At 58.2% G+C, this 17,699-nt stretch overlaps 3 protein-coding genes across 6 annotated transcripts in view; all 3 read left to right on the forward strand.

The window, feature by feature from the left end:
* Nucleotides 1-10,028, forward strand: part of COL7A1 (collagen type VII alpha 1 chain) — a 30,897-nt gene extending 20,869 nt beyond the window's left edge. The window contains exons 79-118 of one of the 2 annotated variants that reach the window (XM_039228287.1): nt 36-80; nt 387-422; nt 549-584; nt 724-768; nt 992-1,024; nt 1,103-1,165; nt 1,256-1,291; nt 1,372-1,452; nt 1,572-1,640; nt 1,760-1,795; nt 1,870-1,911; nt 2,065-2,109; nt 2,198-2,242; nt 2,867-2,902; nt 2,985-3,044; nt 3,182-3,289; nt 3,466-3,537; nt 3,680-3,715; nt 3,870-3,929; nt 4,027-4,071; nt 4,296-4,331; nt 4,443-4,478; nt 4,558-4,614; nt 4,764-4,835; nt 5,312-5,383; nt 5,591-5,626; nt 5,942-6,022; nt 6,248-6,301; nt 6,376-6,429; nt 6,502-6,564; nt 7,018-7,080; nt 7,169-7,285; nt 7,461-7,538; nt 7,636-7,689; nt 7,846-7,894; nt 8,540-8,572; nt 8,720-8,806; nt 8,992-9,081; nt 9,212-9,409; nt 9,694-10,028. In XM_039228287.1, coding sequence (XP_039084218.1) covers nt 36-80; nt 387-422; nt 549-584; nt 724-768; nt 992-1,024; nt 1,103-1,165; nt 1,256-1,291; nt 1,372-1,452; nt 1,572-1,640; nt 1,760-1,795; nt 1,870-1,911; nt 2,065-2,109; nt 2,198-2,242; nt 2,867-2,902; nt 2,985-3,044; nt 3,182-3,289; nt 3,466-3,537; nt 3,680-3,715; nt 3,870-3,929; nt 4,027-4,071; nt 4,296-4,331; nt 4,443-4,478; nt 4,558-4,614; nt 4,764-4,835; nt 5,312-5,383; nt 5,591-5,626; nt 5,942-6,022; nt 6,248-6,301; nt 6,376-6,429; nt 6,502-6,564; nt 7,018-7,080; nt 7,169-7,285; nt 7,461-7,538; nt 7,636-7,689; nt 7,846-7,894; nt 8,540-8,572; nt 8,720-8,806; nt 8,992-9,081; nt 9,212-9,409; nt 9,694-9,710 — 2,376 coding nt within the window. In that variant the 3' untranslated portion in view covers nt 9,711-10,028. The other variant, XM_039228285.1, reaches the window with a different exon arrangement.
* A 1,014-nt stretch (nt 10,029-11,042) lies between these two features.
* UCN2 (urocortin 2) lies at nt 11,043-11,381 on the forward strand. The gene is given in 1 exon segment (XM_039228085.1): nt 11,043-11,381. A coding segment is annotated over 1 exon segment (339 nt).
* Nucleotides 11,382-16,603: 5,222 nt separating this feature from the next.
* PFKFB4 (6-phosphofructo-2-kinase/fructose-2,6-biphosphatase 4) overlaps nt 16,604-17,699 on the forward strand; it is a 28,738-nt gene continuing 27,642 nt past the window's right edge. For all 3 annotated transcript variants that reach the window (XM_039228289.1, XM_039228290.1, XM_039228293.1), the window contains exon 1: nt 16,604-16,748. In XM_039228289.1, coding sequence (XP_039084220.1) covers nt 16,652-16,748 — 97 coding nt within the window. In that variant the 5' untranslated portion in view covers nt 16,604-16,651. The remainder of the gene's footprint in view (nt 16,749-17,699) is intronic.

Here is a 17,699-nt window from a genome sequence, read left to right on the forward strand (position 1 = left end):
GAGGGACCATGTGGCCTCAAACCTATTCTCTCCAGGGTTTACCAGGAGAGCGTGGTGTGGCTGGACCTGAAGGGAAGCCGGTAAGTGGCAGGAACTGCCTGGCCCAGGCTCCTGGGAATGGCTGCTTTCTGCTGTGAGCTGGCTGCTCTATGCACATGTCACCAGTGACAAGGGTGTGTGCCCAGGTGTGAGTGCAGATGCATGACGTGTGTGTGTGTGTGTGTGTAGACCAGTATGTGATATCCTTGAGGGACAGTCCCTGGGTATGGGGTGATCTATGCCTGAGGGGTGGCAGCCTGCTAGTTCCCTAGACAGAGGCCTCCGCAGGGTGAAATAGGCCCACGTGAGGCCCAGATTGAGACTCAGCAGCCCCCTTCTCTATCCAGGGTTTGCAAGGTCCGAGGGGGACCCCTGGCCCAGTGGTGAGTATCTTAGAATTCTCACCCCCCCTGCCCCCACCCTGCCCCATGCCACAAGGGGCAGTACTGCCTTAGTTTCCCTGGTGGGGTGGGACTGGCTCCGCCTCACCCGACTCCTCTCTCCAACAGGGTGGCCATGGAGACCCTGGACCTCCTGGTGCCCCGGTGAGTGACAGGAAAGCACTGCCTGCTGGGGGTGGGATGGGCACTATTCCCCACTGATGAGCCAGACCTTTTTGTGTGAATCCCCGAGCCCCGGCAGATGACTCTGACCCCTGTCTCCTGTATTGATACTTTTTTCTAGGGTCTTGCTGGCTCCACAGGACCCCAGGGTCCTTCTGGTCTGAAGGTGAGTATCAGTGTGTGTGGGCATGTGGCTAAAAGGCAGAGCTCAGAGCTTCTCTCAGCCACGTCCGCACCAGGATTGCACCTGCCACCCCCCTGGGATGTCATCATCCGGCGATGGGGCTGAGCACCAAGGTGCCCCGCCCATGTGGGCTTTGCTTGTGGGCAGGGGGCTGAGGAGCCTCTTGTCCTTTTGTGGGGCCACAAAGTCTCTGGGTTTTTGGCAGGGGGAGCCTGGAGAGACAGGACCGCCAGGACGGGTGAGTGGCCCAGCTCAGGGGTTAGAGTCATAGGGAGCAGGTGGGGTTGGCGCTGCCCTGAACTGTTTCTTCCCCCAGGGCCTGCCCGGACCCACCGGGCCTGTGGGACTTCCTGGCCCTCCTGGCCCTTCAGGCCTCGTGGTAAGTGAGGTCCCTGCAGGGACACCGTGTCCTGCCCTCTGGGTCCCATGTTCTTCCATGTTCCCCTCACATCTGACTTGTCTCCTTCAGGGTCCTCAGGGGGCACCGGGCTTGCCTGGACAAGTGGTGAGTCCTAGGGGTCAAGGCTGAGCTCCTAGGGGTCAGGAGTCAGTGGGCAGTCCCCTAACAGAGCTTCTCCCTTTCAGGGGGAGACAGGGAAGCCAGGAGCCCCAGGTCGTGATGGTGCCAGTGGAAAAGATGGAGACAGAGGAGCTCCTGGTGTGCCGGTGCGTATTCTGGGAGAGCTTGCTTCCAGCCTGTGACGGGGCCATGTGCCCGGTCCTGTGCTGTGGCAGCCGGCAGGGTGGTGGGGAGGCACTGAGTCCTTCACATTGCTCTGTCACAGGGATCACCAGGTCTGCCCGGCCCCGTTGGACCTAAAGGAGAGCCTGGATCCATAGGGGCTCCTGGACAGGTGATCCTGACCCTGACCCCGACCCTCTGTACCAGCTCCTCTGCCTCACCATCCAGGATGGCGGGGTGGGGCTGAAGAGACAGCGGGGGGCTAGGTAACTCACTGGGCATTCCCCACAGGCTCTGGTCGGGCCCCCTGGAGCAAAGGGAGAGAAGGTGAGTGTGCAGGAGGCCTGGGGGGAGGGACTAAGGGGACCCAGGGCATCCCACTGACCCTTCTCCCTCATCAGGGAGCCCCCGGAGGCCTTGCTGGAGACCTGGTGGGAGAGCCGGTGAGTGTGGAGCCTCTGACAGCATAGTTTACTTATCCTCATGGCCCTTGGCTTTCATAAAAGGCATCACATTGGACCCTGTGCCTCCTTCCCTGAGTGTCATCTTTCTGTGACCCTAATGCCCGTGTTACTTCCTGTACCTTGTCTCTACAGGGAGCCAAAGGTGACCGAGGACTGCCAGGGCCTCGGGGCGAGAAGGTGAGGTGGGCCTAGCCCAAAGGCCTAAGCACTGGGTAGAGGGGGCCAGGCAGGGTGGCTAGATCCCCTTACCACTCCTTCTGTGCAGGGTGAAGCTGGCCGTGCAGGGGAGCCTGGAGACCCTGGGGAAGATGTGAGTCTGGGGTTGGGGCAAGTCTGAGCTGGGTATGAGGAGTGCAGTTGTGGACATGAGGGACCATTCCTGGGCCTGTGTGCCCTCCAGTATTCAGGATCCTGCTCCAGGGAGTACACCGGGATCCAGCCTCTTGGCTTCCACACTCCCGGCATGGAGGGGAGGGGGTGCGCCTTTGCTTCTTTGTACCTGTCCTAGGGCTTCTGCTCCTCACTGTGTCTGAGCACACACGTGTGTGTCCCTGTCTGATGCCCTAGGTGATCTGTTAATGTCCCCCTTCCCCCACCACCTCTGCGTTCCGTGGATCTGAGTGCGTGCTTGTGGGCCTGTCTTAGCTCCCTGGATTGGGGTGGCTCTGAGTTCCCGCAAATGTGCTCCTGGGAGCTCCCACTTGTCTGTGTTCACACTGAGGTCCCTATGCCTGTGCTCCTGTGTGGGCTCCCGTGTCTGTAGCCATGCCTGAACTCCCACATATCTGTGGTCCCCTCTGAGTTCCTGTGAGCCAATCCTTGCTTACAGGTCTGAGACCCACATCTGAGCTACCCTGGGAATATTCCTGGGCCATGTCTAAGCTTTGGGTTCATTTTCTTCCCCTCTCAAGTACCATTTACTTTGCTTTTTCAGGGTCAAAAAGGGGCTCCTGGACTCAAGGGTAATAAGGTATGTGTACCCTAAAGCATCCCTGCTGGGGGTCATGTTCCTGGGACTCAGAGAGCTAATCTGACTCCTCTTTCCCTTAAAGGGTGACCCAGGAGTCGGGGTCCAGGGCCCCCTTGGGCCAGCTGGTCTTCCAGGTCTGAAGGTCAGTCAATGCCCTATCACCAGTGGTGTGCAGCAGGCAGGGAGGTGCCTGGAAGTGGGAAGAAGAGGGCATTCTGGGCCTGGTTCTGGGAAGGAGTCCTCCTGAGACCACTCCTCCCTTTGCTATCTCTGTTCCAGGGAGATGCGGGCCCCCCTGGGCCCCCTGGTGCTCCTGGTGTTGTTGGATTCCCCGGTCAGACAGGCCCTCGTGGAGAGATGGGTCAGCCAGGCCCCAGTGGAGAGCGGGTAAGCACGCTGGAAGCAGTATGTGGGGACTTGGTGACTTCAGGACTTCTGAATCTCGTATTTGGGGAGGAGAAGGGGGCCCAGGCCCTGCCTCAGGGGCTCCAATCTTGGAGGAGCCAAAGGGGAGGAAGGTCTCCAAGTCACCCTCTGCCTCTTTTGTTTCATTGTTCCCATAGGGTTTGGCAGGTCTCCCGGGGAGAGAGGGAGCCCCAGGTCCCTTGGGGCCACCGGGACCACCAGGGTCAGCGGTGAGTAGAAGTGTTCCAATGTCCCGGGTATCTGATTCCTGTGTGTTGGAGTCTGTCCAGGTGGGAACTGGGACACACTGTGTGGCTGGGTATGTGTGTGTGCTTTGGAGGGCATGGGGCGCTCACCTTACTCTGCCCACAGGGAGTGCCCGGGCCCTCTGGACTCAAAGGAGACAAGGTAGATGGGACAATGCTGCTGGCTCTCCTGTATCCATCACTCCCTCTAACCTCCACTGACCCCCGTCGCCACCTCCAACCTCCACTGACCTCCCTTGACCCTCTACCCCCTACTGATTCCCCTCGCATATCCCTGATGTCCTGTTGATCTCCAGGGAGACCCTGGCGCAGGGCTGCCCGGGGCCCGAGGCGAGCGTGGGGAACCTGGTGTCCGGGTATGTATGTCCTGCTCTGTATTCATGGCTCCCTTTATCACAGCTCTCACCTCTCATTTCCAGCTTCTAATTCAGTGAACTCAATGTCGCCATCCAGGGTGAAGATGGGCATCCTGGCCAGGAGGGACCCCGAGGACTCACGGTGGGTCCCCTTGGGGAAAGCACCAGTGATGTGACTTCAGTCCTCTGCCTGTGACCTCTGTGCTGTTGGGACACTCTCTGTAGTCTTCTGGTTCTTTTTATGTACTCTCTGGGCCTTCATGTCTCCCACCCCCCTGACCCCTTGGTCCTCTCCTGCCTCCTGAGCAGTCTCCCCACTAATGCCCCCAAGTTTATTTAGCTCACTGTTGTCTTCTCCTCATACAGGGGCCCCCGGGCATTCGGGGGGAACGTGGGGAGAAGGTAAGGACATGGGAAAAAGGCCCCAGGGTGAGCAAGGGGTGGGGCCAGATCTTGTAATTCAGGACTTGGGACTCCTCAGTTTGGAGAGATTCACACTCTTCCACCCAATAGGGTGATGCCGGAACTGCAGGGCTAAAGGGTGACAAGGTGAGTGTGGGCATGCGGGAGGGCAGAGGCAGGGGCTAAGGGTACTCTTGAGTCCTCTGACTGCCCCCTGTCCACTCAGGGTGACACAGCCATGGCTGTGGGGCCTCCAGGGCCACGGGGTGCCAAGGGGGACATGGTGAGTAGGTCTGGCTCATGTACAGAGTGGGTCTCTCTTGGGTGTGGGAGGAGCTCCCACGGGGGCTGGGCCAGGGAACCTGAGAGCTCAAACCCTCAGATGGTGAGGGACCTCTAGCCCCTGACCCTCACTTCTGACCCCTGACACAGGGCGAACGAGGGCCTCGGGGCATAGATGGTGACAAAGGACCTCGAGGAGACATTGGGAACCCTGGAGAGAAGGTACAGGGAAGAGGGTGGGGTACTCTATATGGGGTCAGAAGAGGGTTTCTGTAGGCTATGGGGGCCCTATTGAGGGTCTGTGAGGAGAAGAAGGGAGGATGGAAGCTTTTTGGGGGTCAGGAGGAGGGGGTTCAGTGGGCTCTGGTGACTCTGTGGGGTGGCTGAGAGGATGAGGGCTCTACAGTGGGCTCGAGGACCTCCATGTGAGGTCGCCAAGGAGGTCTATGGAATGTAGCTCGAAGAGAGGCCCTCTGGGAACAGACAAGGGGCTTCTTAGGAGTCATGGGTACTCCAGGTAGGTTCAGGAGCACCGTGGTAGGAAGAAGGGGCAGGGATCTGAGGGCCAGGGTAAGAAATGAGCCACACTGAGGGTGATGGTGGGAGCGGTGCTGCCCCACCTGGCAGGTTCCCTTCATACTTCAAGCCTCCAGCCTGGCGTGGACCTGATTGTGTCCCTCTCTTGGTCACATCCACAGGGCACCAAGGGAGAGCCTGGTGACAAGGGCTCAGCTGGGTTGCTAGGAGCTCGTGGACTCACAGGACCCAAGGTCAGCCCTGGCACAGACCCAAAACCACCCGTCACACGCATCTGTCTCATGGGTGTTCTCCGAACATTGGAGGCTTTCCAGACTCCCTCACTGCTGGCCACGTGGCTATGTGCTTACATGGCTTCTGTGTGCAGCTTGGGAGTCACTGAATAGCATGAGGGACAGTCACACTGAAGGGCTGCCCTCCCCCATTTGTGTTTCCCACAGGGTGAGCCTGGTGCTGTAGGGATCCCAGGTGACCCGGTAAGAAGCCCTTGATCCCACAGAGAGCCCCTGCCCCACACACCCCATCCCCCTGTGGTGGTCTTTGACCTTATAGTGACCCAGTGGTCTCACGGCACCCTCGTGCTGCCCAGGACCCCCACCTTCACAGTGATTGCTATGATGGTTCCACCTGCACAGTGACCTCTGCCCATGGAAAACCCAGCCCTTCCAGTGGCTCTGGCCTCCAATACTGACTCTCACCCCTGTGGTGTTCCCTGTTCCTTTCACCCGGAGTGATTCCCCTGGATCCCTCCTGACCTCCCTCAACTCCATATTGACCCCTCTCTCCACCAGGGATCACCAGGAAAGGATGGAACCCCAGGTGTCCGAGGCGACAAAGGAGATATTGGCTTCATGGGTCCCCGGGGCCTCAAGGTGGGAAGGGGTTCGGGTTTCTGCCTGGTCAGGAAGACCTGATGTGGGAGGGCAAGGTATCTGGGGTCAGATGTGGGGGTTTCTGGTGTTGGATGTGGGACATTAGATTAGGGGTTGGAAGGTCAGAGGTTAGAGTGTCTGAGGGCAGTTTGGAGAGTGGTTACATGGTCTGGTCAAGGGGTTAAGTGTCTGGAAGTCACTTTTCCATCTGCTTTTTCCCCCCAGGGTGAACGAGGGATAAAGGGGGCCTGTGGCCTTGACGGAGAGAAGGGAGATAAGGTACAGAGGTGATGGGGACATGGGCATCTGTGGGGCTTGGGCGTAAATCTGACCCCTCTACCTGATCCCTGCAGGGAGAAGCTGGTCCCCCTGGCCGCCCTGGGCTGGCAGGACGCAAGGGCGATGTGGTGAGTATGGGGCACCCAGAATGGGGAGAGGATGGGTGGGCCAGGACCAAGCTCATGTTTTCTCTTCTCCAGGGGGAGCCAGGTGTGCCGGGCCAGTCGGGGACCCCTGGGAAGGAGGGCCTGATTGGTCCCAAGGTATGGGCCCTCTTGACAGTGGACAAAAGGGGGTCAGAATGGGGGCAGTGAAGGTCATGGTAGGGCCATGGGGGTTTCATATCAAGAAGGCTGTGGAAGGTTGGAACACTGGGGGGTAGAGTGGGGTTGGTTCTGGGGTTTTAGGGTGAGTTGGGGGTCACAGTGGGAACTTCAGATTAAGGGATGAGAGGTGAGAAGTGGGGAGATGTGCATCAGGGCTGAGGTCAGTGGGGGAGGTTGGAGTGTTAGTATAAAAGAAATAGGTGGAAGCAGGGCAAGGGGTATTACCGTAGGGTCAGGGTCATGGGGATCATGGCAGATTGAGGGGCCTGAGATGGTATGGTCACAGGTGCTTGAGTCATGGAAGCTTGTGGCCATTGGACCAAGGGGCTCATGGCAGTTGAACTGAGGAGGCCAAGACAAACAGTCTCTCATGCTTCTTTCTGTTCCCAGGGTGATCGAGGCTTTGATGGGCAGCCAGGATCCAAGGGTGACCAGGGGGAGAAAGGGGAGCGGGTAAGTGGAGACCAAGGTCTGGCTAAAGGGATTGTACTTTCTGGAAGTGGGTCCATCTTTGGACTGAGCCTTACTTGTCTCTCCACAGGGGCCCCCAGGAATTGGGGGCTTCCCAGGTCCTAGGGGCAATGATGGCTCTACTGGTCCCCCTGGGCCACCTGGCAGCATTGGTCCCAAAGGCCCTGAAGGACTTCAGGGCCAGAAGGTAAAGAGCTCTGACTCTGACTCTTGACTGCTGATCCTCCCTAACCCTTCCAGTATCACTGACCTCTGACCCTGAAACCCATCCCCAATACCCCTGCCCAAATCTCTGAGCCTCTGATCTCAACTTTCTCTCCTTCTGACCTCTCTGACTGCTCACTCATCCTTGTGTCTGACAGGGTGAGCGAGGTCCCCCTGGAGAGAGAGTGGTGGGTGCCCCTGGGGCCCCTGGGGCCCCTGGAGAGAGAGGGGAGCAGGTAAGTGGGGATTCCTGGGGTTGGGGTCAGAGACTGGGGTGACCTCTAGTGTCCCTAAGATCAGAGGTCACAGTCTGGTCCCATCCATTGCATACAGGGGCGGCCAGGGCCCGCCGGCCCCCGAGGGGAGAAGGGAGAAGCTCCATTAACAGTAAGTGTGCGCCTGGGTAGACTGCGCCCCACCTCCTGCACCCTGAGCCTGGGCCCCTGACTCAGTGCTGTCCCCCTGTGATCTCTGCATCATATGCCCTTTGTCCCTCCTGTGATCCCTGGGTTCTTCATGATCCTTGTGGTCTTGTGTTCCCAGGAGGATGACATTCGGGGCTTTGTGCGTCAGGAGATGAGTCAGCATTGTGGTGAGTGGGGCCCGGCCCAGAGCCTCTTGGGTCTCATTCCCACTCTACTCCCCTGGACAGGGGTGGGCAGGGTCCCCAGAACTGATGGGGGGGCAAGCAGTCACAGAGATGGGTGGAGATGGATAGATACACAGGAGGACACGTGCGCTCAGGACAGGCATGCTGTGAGAACTTTCCCCATTTGGTGACACGCAACAAATGTGGGTGGACACACAGTGTTGCTAGAAGCCCAGTGCGGCCATGTGTGGAGGGGTGGAGGCGGGAGCAGCTCAGTGGGGCTCTGATGGCCCTGAGGGGTGTCAGAGAGTGAAGCTCCGTCTCCTCCTACCTCTCCTTCCGTTCCCTCTCCATGCCTGCCTGTTTCTGACCCTCCCTCTCTTGCCCTTTGTTGGCCTGTTCCCAAATTCTCTCTCTCATCCTTTGTCTGTTTCTCCTCTGCCTTTCTTCGTTTCTTCCTTCCTCTTTCTCTGCTTCCCACCCTTTCTCTCCTGTCGGTCTCTCTGTCACTCTCCCCTGCTGTCCTTCTCTGTCCATCTCTGCCCCGCTGTGTGTCTCTCCGTCTCTCTTTTTCTCTGCCCCTTTCCATTGTTGTCTCTTGCTCTCTCTCTTCCTTTCTCTCTCCTTGTCCTTCTCTGTCCCCTGTAGCTTGCCAGGGCCAGTTTCTTGCATCTGGATCACGTGAGTAGTTTTCTGATATTTTCTGCTCCTGGAACGTCCTCATCCCAGGCCCCACTGTGCACATCACCTGGGTTTACTCAGCAGGGGCTTGGCCGGGGTGGCTGCCATCATGACCCAAAGGCCTTGTGCCCCTGCTCCTTGCTCCAGGACCCCTCCCTAGTTATGCTGCAGACACTGCCAGCCCCCAACTCCACCCTGTGCCTGTGCTCCGGGTCTCTCATGCAGAGGAGGAAGGTGAGGACAGGGGACTCATGGGGCCTGTGTGGTGGGGTGCAGGGCACATGCCACTTGCATAGGGGCTACATGGAAGGCACATCTGTGGGAGACCGGCACTACCCGCCCCACCCCTGGGCCAGGGTTCGTCAGCATGAATGCGGCCCAGCAGCAGCCGTGCTCACAGCACCCCACCCTGCGTGCAGGTCAGGGGCCCCCTGAGGATGATGAATACGAATACTCTGAGTATTCCGTGGAGGAGTACCAGGACCCTGAAGCTCCTTGGGATGGCGATGGTGAGAATGGGGGCTGGCCCAGAGGGACTCAGGGAGGGGCAGTAGTGACCCCTGCTGACCTCTCACTGACCCCCAGTCCCTCTCTGACCTCTGCCACCCCTGCTGACCTCATGACCCCCATTGGCCCTAGACCCCTGCTCGCTTCCGCTGGACGAGGGCTCCTGCACTGCCTACACCCTGCGCTGGTACCATCGGGCCGTGGCAGGTGGCACAGAGGCCTGTCACCCCTTTGTCTATGGTGGCTGTGGAGGGAATGCCAATCGTTTTGGGACCCGTGAGGCCTGTGAGCGCCGCTGCCTGCCCCACGTGGTCCAGAACCAGGGAACAGGTATGGGCCTACCCAGATCAGGTCCTGGTCAGTGTCCCAGTTCAGGAGCCCCCTCAGACCGGGGGACCTGGGACAGACCCCCTCTCAGACCAAGCAGCTGAATGGAGAACCCCAGCTGTGGAGTCCCCTCCATGCTCCCTCCTCAAGGACCTGAGTGAGGACCACCTCTCTGAGGTCGGAGCCTCCCTCCTGTTGTGCCCCTGGCTGCCCCACTGACCCACTGCGTGGCCTACATGCTGGGTGAGGCCAGATGCCTGAAGTCGGTTCCCAACTACCCCACCCAGGTGCTGCCCGGCGCTGAGGCCCAGATGATGAGCTGAAGTCCAGCGTCCCCTGGTGGAGTCCTGTCCCTCCCCTTGGTGCTAGAGGCTAGAGGCCTGTGTGCACGTGAGCGTGCATGAGTGTGTCCGTTATTTCAGTGACTTGGTTCCGTGGGTCCAGCCTTCCCCCCTGTGGACAACCCCCCATTGTAGTTCCTGCCTCCCTGGCAGATGACTCAGTGTGGGGGTGGTTGTGGGCAGTGAGCGGATGTGACTGCATCTGACGTGCCCCTTGACCCAAGCCTGTGATGACATGGTGCTGATTCTGGGAGGGGGTGGGGTGGGGGCATTAAAGCTGCTGTTTTAAAAGGCCCCTGTTGTGACTCTTTGGGGAGATGGGGATGGCAAGGAGTCAGGTTTTCCCTGGGAGGTCATTGCTATCCTGCATGGGTGCAGAGTCCCTCCCTCTGTCCAGCCCTGCTCGCTGTTCTGTGACCCTCAGTTCCCAATTTGTCCCTGAAAAGGAGTAGACAGAGTGGGGGCTGAGGACATGTCCTCACTGCCCCCCCCAGGAGGGGATGAGTCAGAGGTGGGGGACTGCTTCATGCCGGAGCCATGCCCAGCTCCTACCTCAGGGGGCTGAGAGATAAATGGGCCCAGAAGGGGACGGAGGCCGACCACAGCACAGCACCGCCTGGCCCCAGCCTCAGGCAGCCCCAGTGGCCCCACCTTGCCCCAGAGGAGGCTACCGCTGCTGGTAGGACTGAGATGGCTCTGGGTGGGTTGGGCAGGGCCTTGGGGGCTGAATGGATCTGGGTATGGGTTAGTGGAGGTCTCTGGATCTGAGGGGCCCTGGAGTCTCTTGCTCCCTCTCCACCTTGAGGACTCCATTTCTTCCCTTCTTTGTCCGAGATCTGCTGCAAGCTCCCTCAGACCCAAGGCTCCCCTCTTGTCCCTCTGTGTTCTCGCCATGCCTTGGCATCCTTATTGTCTGTTTCTGGGGTGGCTCCAGCCTCTCTGTCTTCCAGTCACCCCCTATTTTGCCCTGTCTCCATGTCCTCCCCTTCGTCTTTCTCCCCTCCCCAAGTGTATCCATCTCTACATCTAGATCTAGACCTAGCTGTGCTCTCTGTCTCCTCTTTCCTTGCTCTCTAGGTCTCCCTGGCCCTGCTCTGTCTGGCTGTCTTGTGCTTTCATCTCTGTCTCTATCTCTCTCCATCCCTTGCCTGGCCTCTCTAATCTCTACTTCTCTGTCTCTTTCCCTTGCTCTCCATATCTGTCTGTCTACTTTCCCCATCTGCATCTGTCCATGAGCCACGGCTGCCCAGAGCCCCTGCCCTGAGCCTCTTTTCTCCTCGCAGCCTGACCACGCGATGACCAGATGGGCTCTGCTGGTGCTGATGGTCCTGACGTTGGGCAGGGCACTGCTTGTCCCCACGACCCCTATTCCAGCCTTCCAGCTCCTCCCTCAGAACCCTCCCCAAGCTACTCCCTCCCCTGTGGCCTCAGAGAGCCCCTAAGCCAGCACCACGGGCCCCTCCACTGCTTGGGGCCACCCCAGCCCTGGCCCCCGCTCAGGCCCCCGCATCACTCTCTCGCTGGATGTCCCCATTGGCCTCCTGCGGATCTTACTGGAGCAAGCCCGGGCCAGAGCTGTGAGAGAGCAGGCCACTGCCAATGCTCGCATCCTGACCCATGTTGGCCGCCGCTGAGCCTGAGGGCAGGGGTCACAGTGATGGGGCCACCCTGAATTAGGAGACCTGGAAGGCAGCAGCAGAGCAGGATGGCACTACATCTGGGCACAGTGTGCCTGGCCACTACCCTGTGGGGTCACTGCCACGTGGTGTCATATCACAGCTGAGAGCCTCACAGAGCCACGGTGTGTTTGGACAGCCTGGACATCACTATATCGGGTGACTGCCAAATGGAGTCTTGCCATACCTGGAGCCCCACAGACTTACAATATGTCTGGACAGCTTGGACACTACCATGGAATGTCACTACTGTGTGGAGTCTTGCCATGTCTGGGTGCCCCACAGTCAAAGAGCCAAGAATCCGGACACTGTCAATGCGGTCACTCTTGTGCCACTTTTAGGAACCTCAACATAGGAGCCCAATATTGCATCTCAGACCCGTCCACCTAAGACCAGATCCACAGGTCTGCCCTGCCCCCAATGGGTCACCACACAGGGGAGTGCATGCTGAGGGTCACATGCATGTTTTGTGCTTCATGAGGCAGCACCCACCCCAGAAGAATGGGGCCATTAGGGGCATCTCCAGGCATGGGTGATCGTATGTGGGAAGTCTGTGGTTGTGACAGCCTTGCCTTGTGGTAGATGTATGTTTGATGGGTGGGTGCATCTCTGCGTATCTGACAGCCATGAGCGTGTGTGGGCAAGGGGAGGGCATGCGCGGGGGCTGGGAAGAACAGGTGCTTGTCCCCCAAACCTGCATGAAGCGCACTCAACACACAGCCAGGCACTGCCCTACCCCACACCCCTGTACACCCAGCCTTGGCCCTTGGACACACATGGCTCAGGGGAGAGGAGGCTCAGGCTGCTGGGGCTCCGGTCCAGCCCCATACCCGTACCTCCTTTGTTAAATTGTCCCAAGCAAACAAAAACGTGCTCGCTTTTCCAAGCCTCGGTTTCTTCCACTGTAAAGCAGAGTGATGCCACCAAGCTTCTTGTGAGCATTGAGTGACAGTACATTTGAAGGTTCTGGCATGCAGGAAGTGCTCAATAAACATAGTGACTGGAGAATGGGATGAATGAGAATCACAGTCATGTGCACCCAGGCAAGGACAGTTAAGGGTTTGGTCACAGCTGACCATGATGCCCCTCTGCCCACTCCCCTCCTCCCCTGCTCCATTTCACCGACCTGGTTCCTTGGTGTAGAAGGAGTAGGTTTTGCCTAATCTCAAGCCCCCAGCTCCATTGCTGGCTGGAGATGGGACTGACCTTCGGAACAGTGTGGACAGGCTTGCCTCCAGATGGGGCAGATACCCTGGGTACTGTAGACAGCTCCAGCTGGAGACGAGGGCAGACACTGGGCAGCATGGACTGCTCAGCCCGGCGAGGGAGGCCACACTGGCAGGAGTATGGCTGCCTGGGGTGGGGGCACTGTTGATCTCTCAAGTTGTGAGCAGCCCTGGGGGGCGGGCCCAAGGCGGGGCTGGGGAGGCGGGGCCACGGGGCACACCGAGGCTCCCTCTCGAACCCGGAGGGCGGGGCTGCTTGGCTTCAGGCTGCAGGGGGCAACGGCCCAGGCCAGTTCCTTGCAGTATGGACAGAGGCACGGAGAGAGGCAGCGCCCTGACGGACCCCGGGTCAGGGAGCAGTAGGCGGGGTAGGCACCGGCGGCGGGGAGAGGGTGGGGGGATTGGGGAAAGACCAGGGCGCAGTGGGGGTGGTGCTGGAAGGGGTGCGAGAGTGTTGGGTGTCTCTCTAGGTGTAGGGGTGCTCTGAGGGGGCATCAGCCCATCGGTGGCAAGGAGGAGGGAGAACCCTGTTGCTGTGCAGGGGAGTGGGGGGGGGTGCTGGGCCAAGGGGGAACTATAAATAGCTTCTTCCTCCAGCCCAGGGAGAGGGACAGCCAGCTGGAGCTGCCTGAGGCCCTCCTGCTCTGCCCTTTGCTGGCCTCCAAGGAGGTTAGGTTTGTCCAAGTTCCTCTCAGGGGTCACACATCAGTCTGGGGAGGCCCAGAAGCTCATTTGGGAAATTTTTCATATGAAGTGGCTTTAGCCCTTAAGCGAGGATTTCTAGGGCACCTACTGTGTGCCCTGTGTGGGTCCTGAGCTTCTCTAAGCACCTACTGTGTGCTCCATCCTGGTCATGAACCTCTCTAAGCCCTTATGGTGTGGCTTGGCTGGCTCTGAGTCACTCTGGGTGCCTACTGTGTGCCCTGTGCCAAGCTGGAATCAGCAAGCGCAGACCACACAGTTCACAGGCTGCTTGGTCACATGGCTCCATACCCCCAAGCTGGGACCTCACACCCTCTGTGAGCTCTGGGCCCAAGGAGATACTGGGGACGATCCTGGGCTTGAACTGGCTGGAGGAAGCTGTAATTCCTGGGAACTCCTTGAGCCTCCCAGTGGTGCAGAGGCCAGAGGAGGAGGGAAATAAAGGGGAAAGGAGGCAGTAGAGAGCAGCGGGCTGCTGCAGCCATCCTGTCTCTGTGCAGGCTCCTGGGTGCAGGGCTTGCTAGTGTGTGTGCACGTGTGGCTCTGTGTGCATACTTCCGTGCACTGGCATGTGGGGCTGTGTGGCATTCACTGAGCTCCCTGGGCCTTTCTGCTGCAAAGGGTGGCTGACAGTCTGGCCAGGACTGACCAGCAGTTACAGGGATGGGGAAAAGTTTGAGCAGCAAGAACTGAGGATTGAGGACTTCAGCCACACTATAGCTTGTAGCCTGGGACACTGGAGAGAGGTCCAGTGGTCGGTGCAGAGGACACCATGGGAGCCAGCCAGGGTCAGGCCAGGCAGGTTCATAGAGGAGGGGGGAGGCTGAGCAGGACATATTCACACATGTGTGCACGCCGACATCCCAGCACACTTTCCACCCCGTCACTTTGGGATGGCCCCAAGGAAAGAAAAGCTATGAAGGCCAGCTGTTCTCTTGGGCATCTACTGATGCTGGAGGAGCAGAAAGCCAAAAAAGCATTTCAATGGAGGGAACAAGCCAGAGCCCAGGTGTAGGGGTAGGAAATGTGGTGATGTGGAAGGTGTAGGAGGTGAAGTTTTAAAGGGCTGGGAGTTCATTTCAGTCTGTCGTGCACTGTGGGCTGGCTCTGTGACCCTGGACCCTGCTTCCCTCCCTCAGTTTCCTACCTGAGAAACGTGCAGGGAGATGGAGAGCATTCTTAGATTCTTAGAGCAGAAGTAGACTCTGACCTTGGGGAGGGGCCCCAGGCTCCTCCTGCTGGTGACCTCTGGCCTCCCACTGGATGTTGGGACTTGGGAAGGTGTGTCTGGATCAGCCCTGGGTCAGACTGTTTGGGGAAGAGTGGGAAGTCATTGGTCTTCCTGGGAAGTCAGGCTCAGACTGGACTTGGGGACAGCTTCCTCAAAATGGCCCTGGCATCCTGCCCTGCTCTGGCTACCCCCTACCCTCGACTTTTGACTAGCATCCCAGGAGGGGTAAGGAAGAGAATGGACAAGCCAGAGGACGTGCTGGGTGTCTGTTGATGCTAGAGCACATAGCCTTTGCAGTGAATGCTGGGGGTTGGATAGGGTGTGGGCGGGTGGTGACAAGGTCTCTGAGTTCAAGGTGACCCCAGAATGGCCTTGGCAATAGCTAGGAGACAGATGGGAAGGCTGGCTGTGCCAGGAACCAATGAGTGGCTTTGGAGAAGTAGGAAGCAGGTGGGTGGTCACAAGGGGCATCAGGAGCCACCCATGAGTGTGTTCAGAGCTGCCCTGGCATGAGATGGAAGGAAGTGCGGGGTGGACACTGCAGAGAGAGGATGAAGGAGGAAGTGATCAACTGTCTGGGGCAGGGCATTCCCCTGGGGGTAGGCAGTTAGAGCTGGTTTCAGGAAGGATCTAGGTGGACTTCCACCTCCCCATCCTTCATCTCTTGTGAAGTGGGTAAGACATCTGTATCAGAGTCATCTTAAGGGCCCTTGCCAGGCTCTGAAGTGCTGGATGGAGACAAGTGGGTGGCAGGGAGGTCAGAGGGAGGGGATGCTGCTCCTGTGATGTGCTGGGCGGAGTCTTGTTCTCCATGCCCATTGCACCTGGTTCCTGGCTGGGCACACTTCGGGTAGAGAGAAACTGAGGGTGCCATGATCCTGTCTGGGGGTTTTGTGGAGGACATCACTAGAGGGAAGTGTGACCCAGTGTCAGTGGGGGCCCCAGGACAGAAACTATACAAAACTTTGAGAAACTGGGCTGAGGAGACAAAGGAAAGTGATCCAGGGTTCCTGGACTTCTGGATTTATCCCTTGCCCTCTGCTTCCACTGCAGTCTTAGAGACAGGAAGGAGATAAATAATATAAATTATATCACTAATGTGCTTTAAAATGAATTTCTCAGACATTGACATATTTAATAAATTCCAGAATCTTGTAAGGTTGATGATGCCCTCATTCTATTTTCCGGATAAAGAGACAGAGATTTGTTTTAAAAATATGCAGATTTACAATTTAAAATTTAATTGGTAGAAATGAAATCCTGGAAGGAGAAGTAAGATACTGCCAGGGAGCTTGGTTAAAAGGTCCTGCTCATGTGCTCCAGGTGGGCTGGAGTTTAGCCTGAGCTTCCCAGTAGCCAAGGTAAAAAGAGGAAACAATCAATTTTGAGATTTGTCCCGTGTCCCTGTCCATGAGGAACAAGAAACTAACCGCGTGGTTGAGTCGGTGGCTCCAGTGGGCGAGGGAAGAGTCCTGGGGCTCAAGAGAGAGTTGAGAAAGGACGGACGCAGGGCTGGCAGGCTATTGACAACTGGGATTAAGCAGGGGTCGCCAGACAGGTCCTGATCAACTGAGACCTGCAGGTCGTGCAGGCCCTGCCTCTGGGCATGCAAATCCCCCCCTCCTAGGGGACCTGAGGTCAAGGGTAGCAGTGAGCAGAACCCGGGTGCCTGGGGGGCAAGTCTATACAGGCGAGGCTGTGGGTGAGGCCAATGCGTATCTGAGCATACGGTTGGGTGTACCGGGCTAGTGCCTTCCCAGCAGGGTCCGCTCTCTCCCGGACTACAAGCTGTGGAGTGTTGGGCATGCGCGCGTCCTCGTTCAAGGCGTAGCTGGCGAGCCTGCTAGGTCCAAAACGGGTTGGCAGTAGAGTTGGGCATGCGTGGTCGGAGGCCAGGCCCTCTACAGTTGGGGTAGGGCCTTCTCGTTCTGGGGCGGGGCCTGCGGGAGTTGGATTGGCGTCTGCACAGCTCGAGGAGGGGCGGGGCCGAGGGGCGGGGCCTGGAGTGGCCCGAGGTGGCCTGGCTGCCAGGTCGCAATCCGCGCAGTCCGACTCATCCTGTCCTGGGTATGGCGTCCCCACGAGAATTGACCCAGAACCCCTTGAAGAAGATCTGGATGCCCTACAGCAATGGGCGACCCGCTCTGCACGCCTGCCAGCGCGGTGGTGAGGCGGGGTCCTTGGGGAAGGGGAGGGCGGCGCACCGGGATGCGTGGATAGGGCGGCCTGGGCAGTGGTCTTCCATGGAGAGGGGGCCAGGGACAGGTGGGAAACCAGGGACAGAGGAGACTCCTGTGACTGGTGGTAGGGGAGCAGGAACAGACCGGGAGCCGGGCACAGGTGTGGCAGAGCAGGGGGAGGAGACAGGTATGTAGCCGCGTCCACACTCGCTAGGGGCTAGGTCTGGCGGCCATCACCTCGGGGAGGGCGCCCGCCCCTTCTCACCCTACTCTGTACTCACTAGGTCAGGCCCGGAGAGGATTCGGAGCTTCCTCCTGCCCTCTCTGCAGGCCAGAGAGTGTAGACTGGTTCTGAGCTGTGTTGGGCTTATGGAAATCATTTGGCCTGAGTCCAGACGTTTCAAAGGCCCAGGGGTGGGCCAGTCCTCCAGTGGGAGATAGGGTGCTCCTTGGCCTTAACTGCCCACCTTTGTGCCTAAAACTGAGCTTTGGGAGGAATTTCAGAGAAGTGCAGTTGTGTTGAGGATGGAGAAGGTGAGAACACTGTCCCATATGGACCTGTCTTTATGCTCATGGCTGTATATGCATCCAGATGAGGTCGTGGGTGAATGGTAAAGTTGGAAGGGAAAACATCCAGGAGACGTGCTGAAATCCGTGGAATTGTTAATGAATTGTTAGCAGGCTTGCCTTTCCTGGGATCCTGGTGTTTAAACCACTTTGCCTGACTTTCTGCTTGTCTTTAAATGAGTCTGCAACCTCTTATTGCCAAGAAAAACAAAGGTTTTTTTTTGTTTTTTGTTTTTTTTTTAGGATTAACCAAAACATTATAATGAATTTGCAAGTTGGCAAGGACCTCAGAGAACATCTAGTCCAACTTGTGGTACAGATATAGAAATGGAGATTAGGAGACTGGAGGTTAGGAGATTGTGTGATATGC

This window comes from Hyaena hyaena, unplaced genomic scaffold, assembly GCF_003009895.1.
Source record: "Hyaena hyaena isolate Hyena2069 unplaced genomic scaffold, ASM300989v1 scaffold_30, whole genome shotgun sequence".
NCBI classification, from domain to species: Eukaryota; Metazoa; Chordata; class Mammalia; order Carnivora; family Hyaenidae; genus Hyaena; species Hyaena hyaena.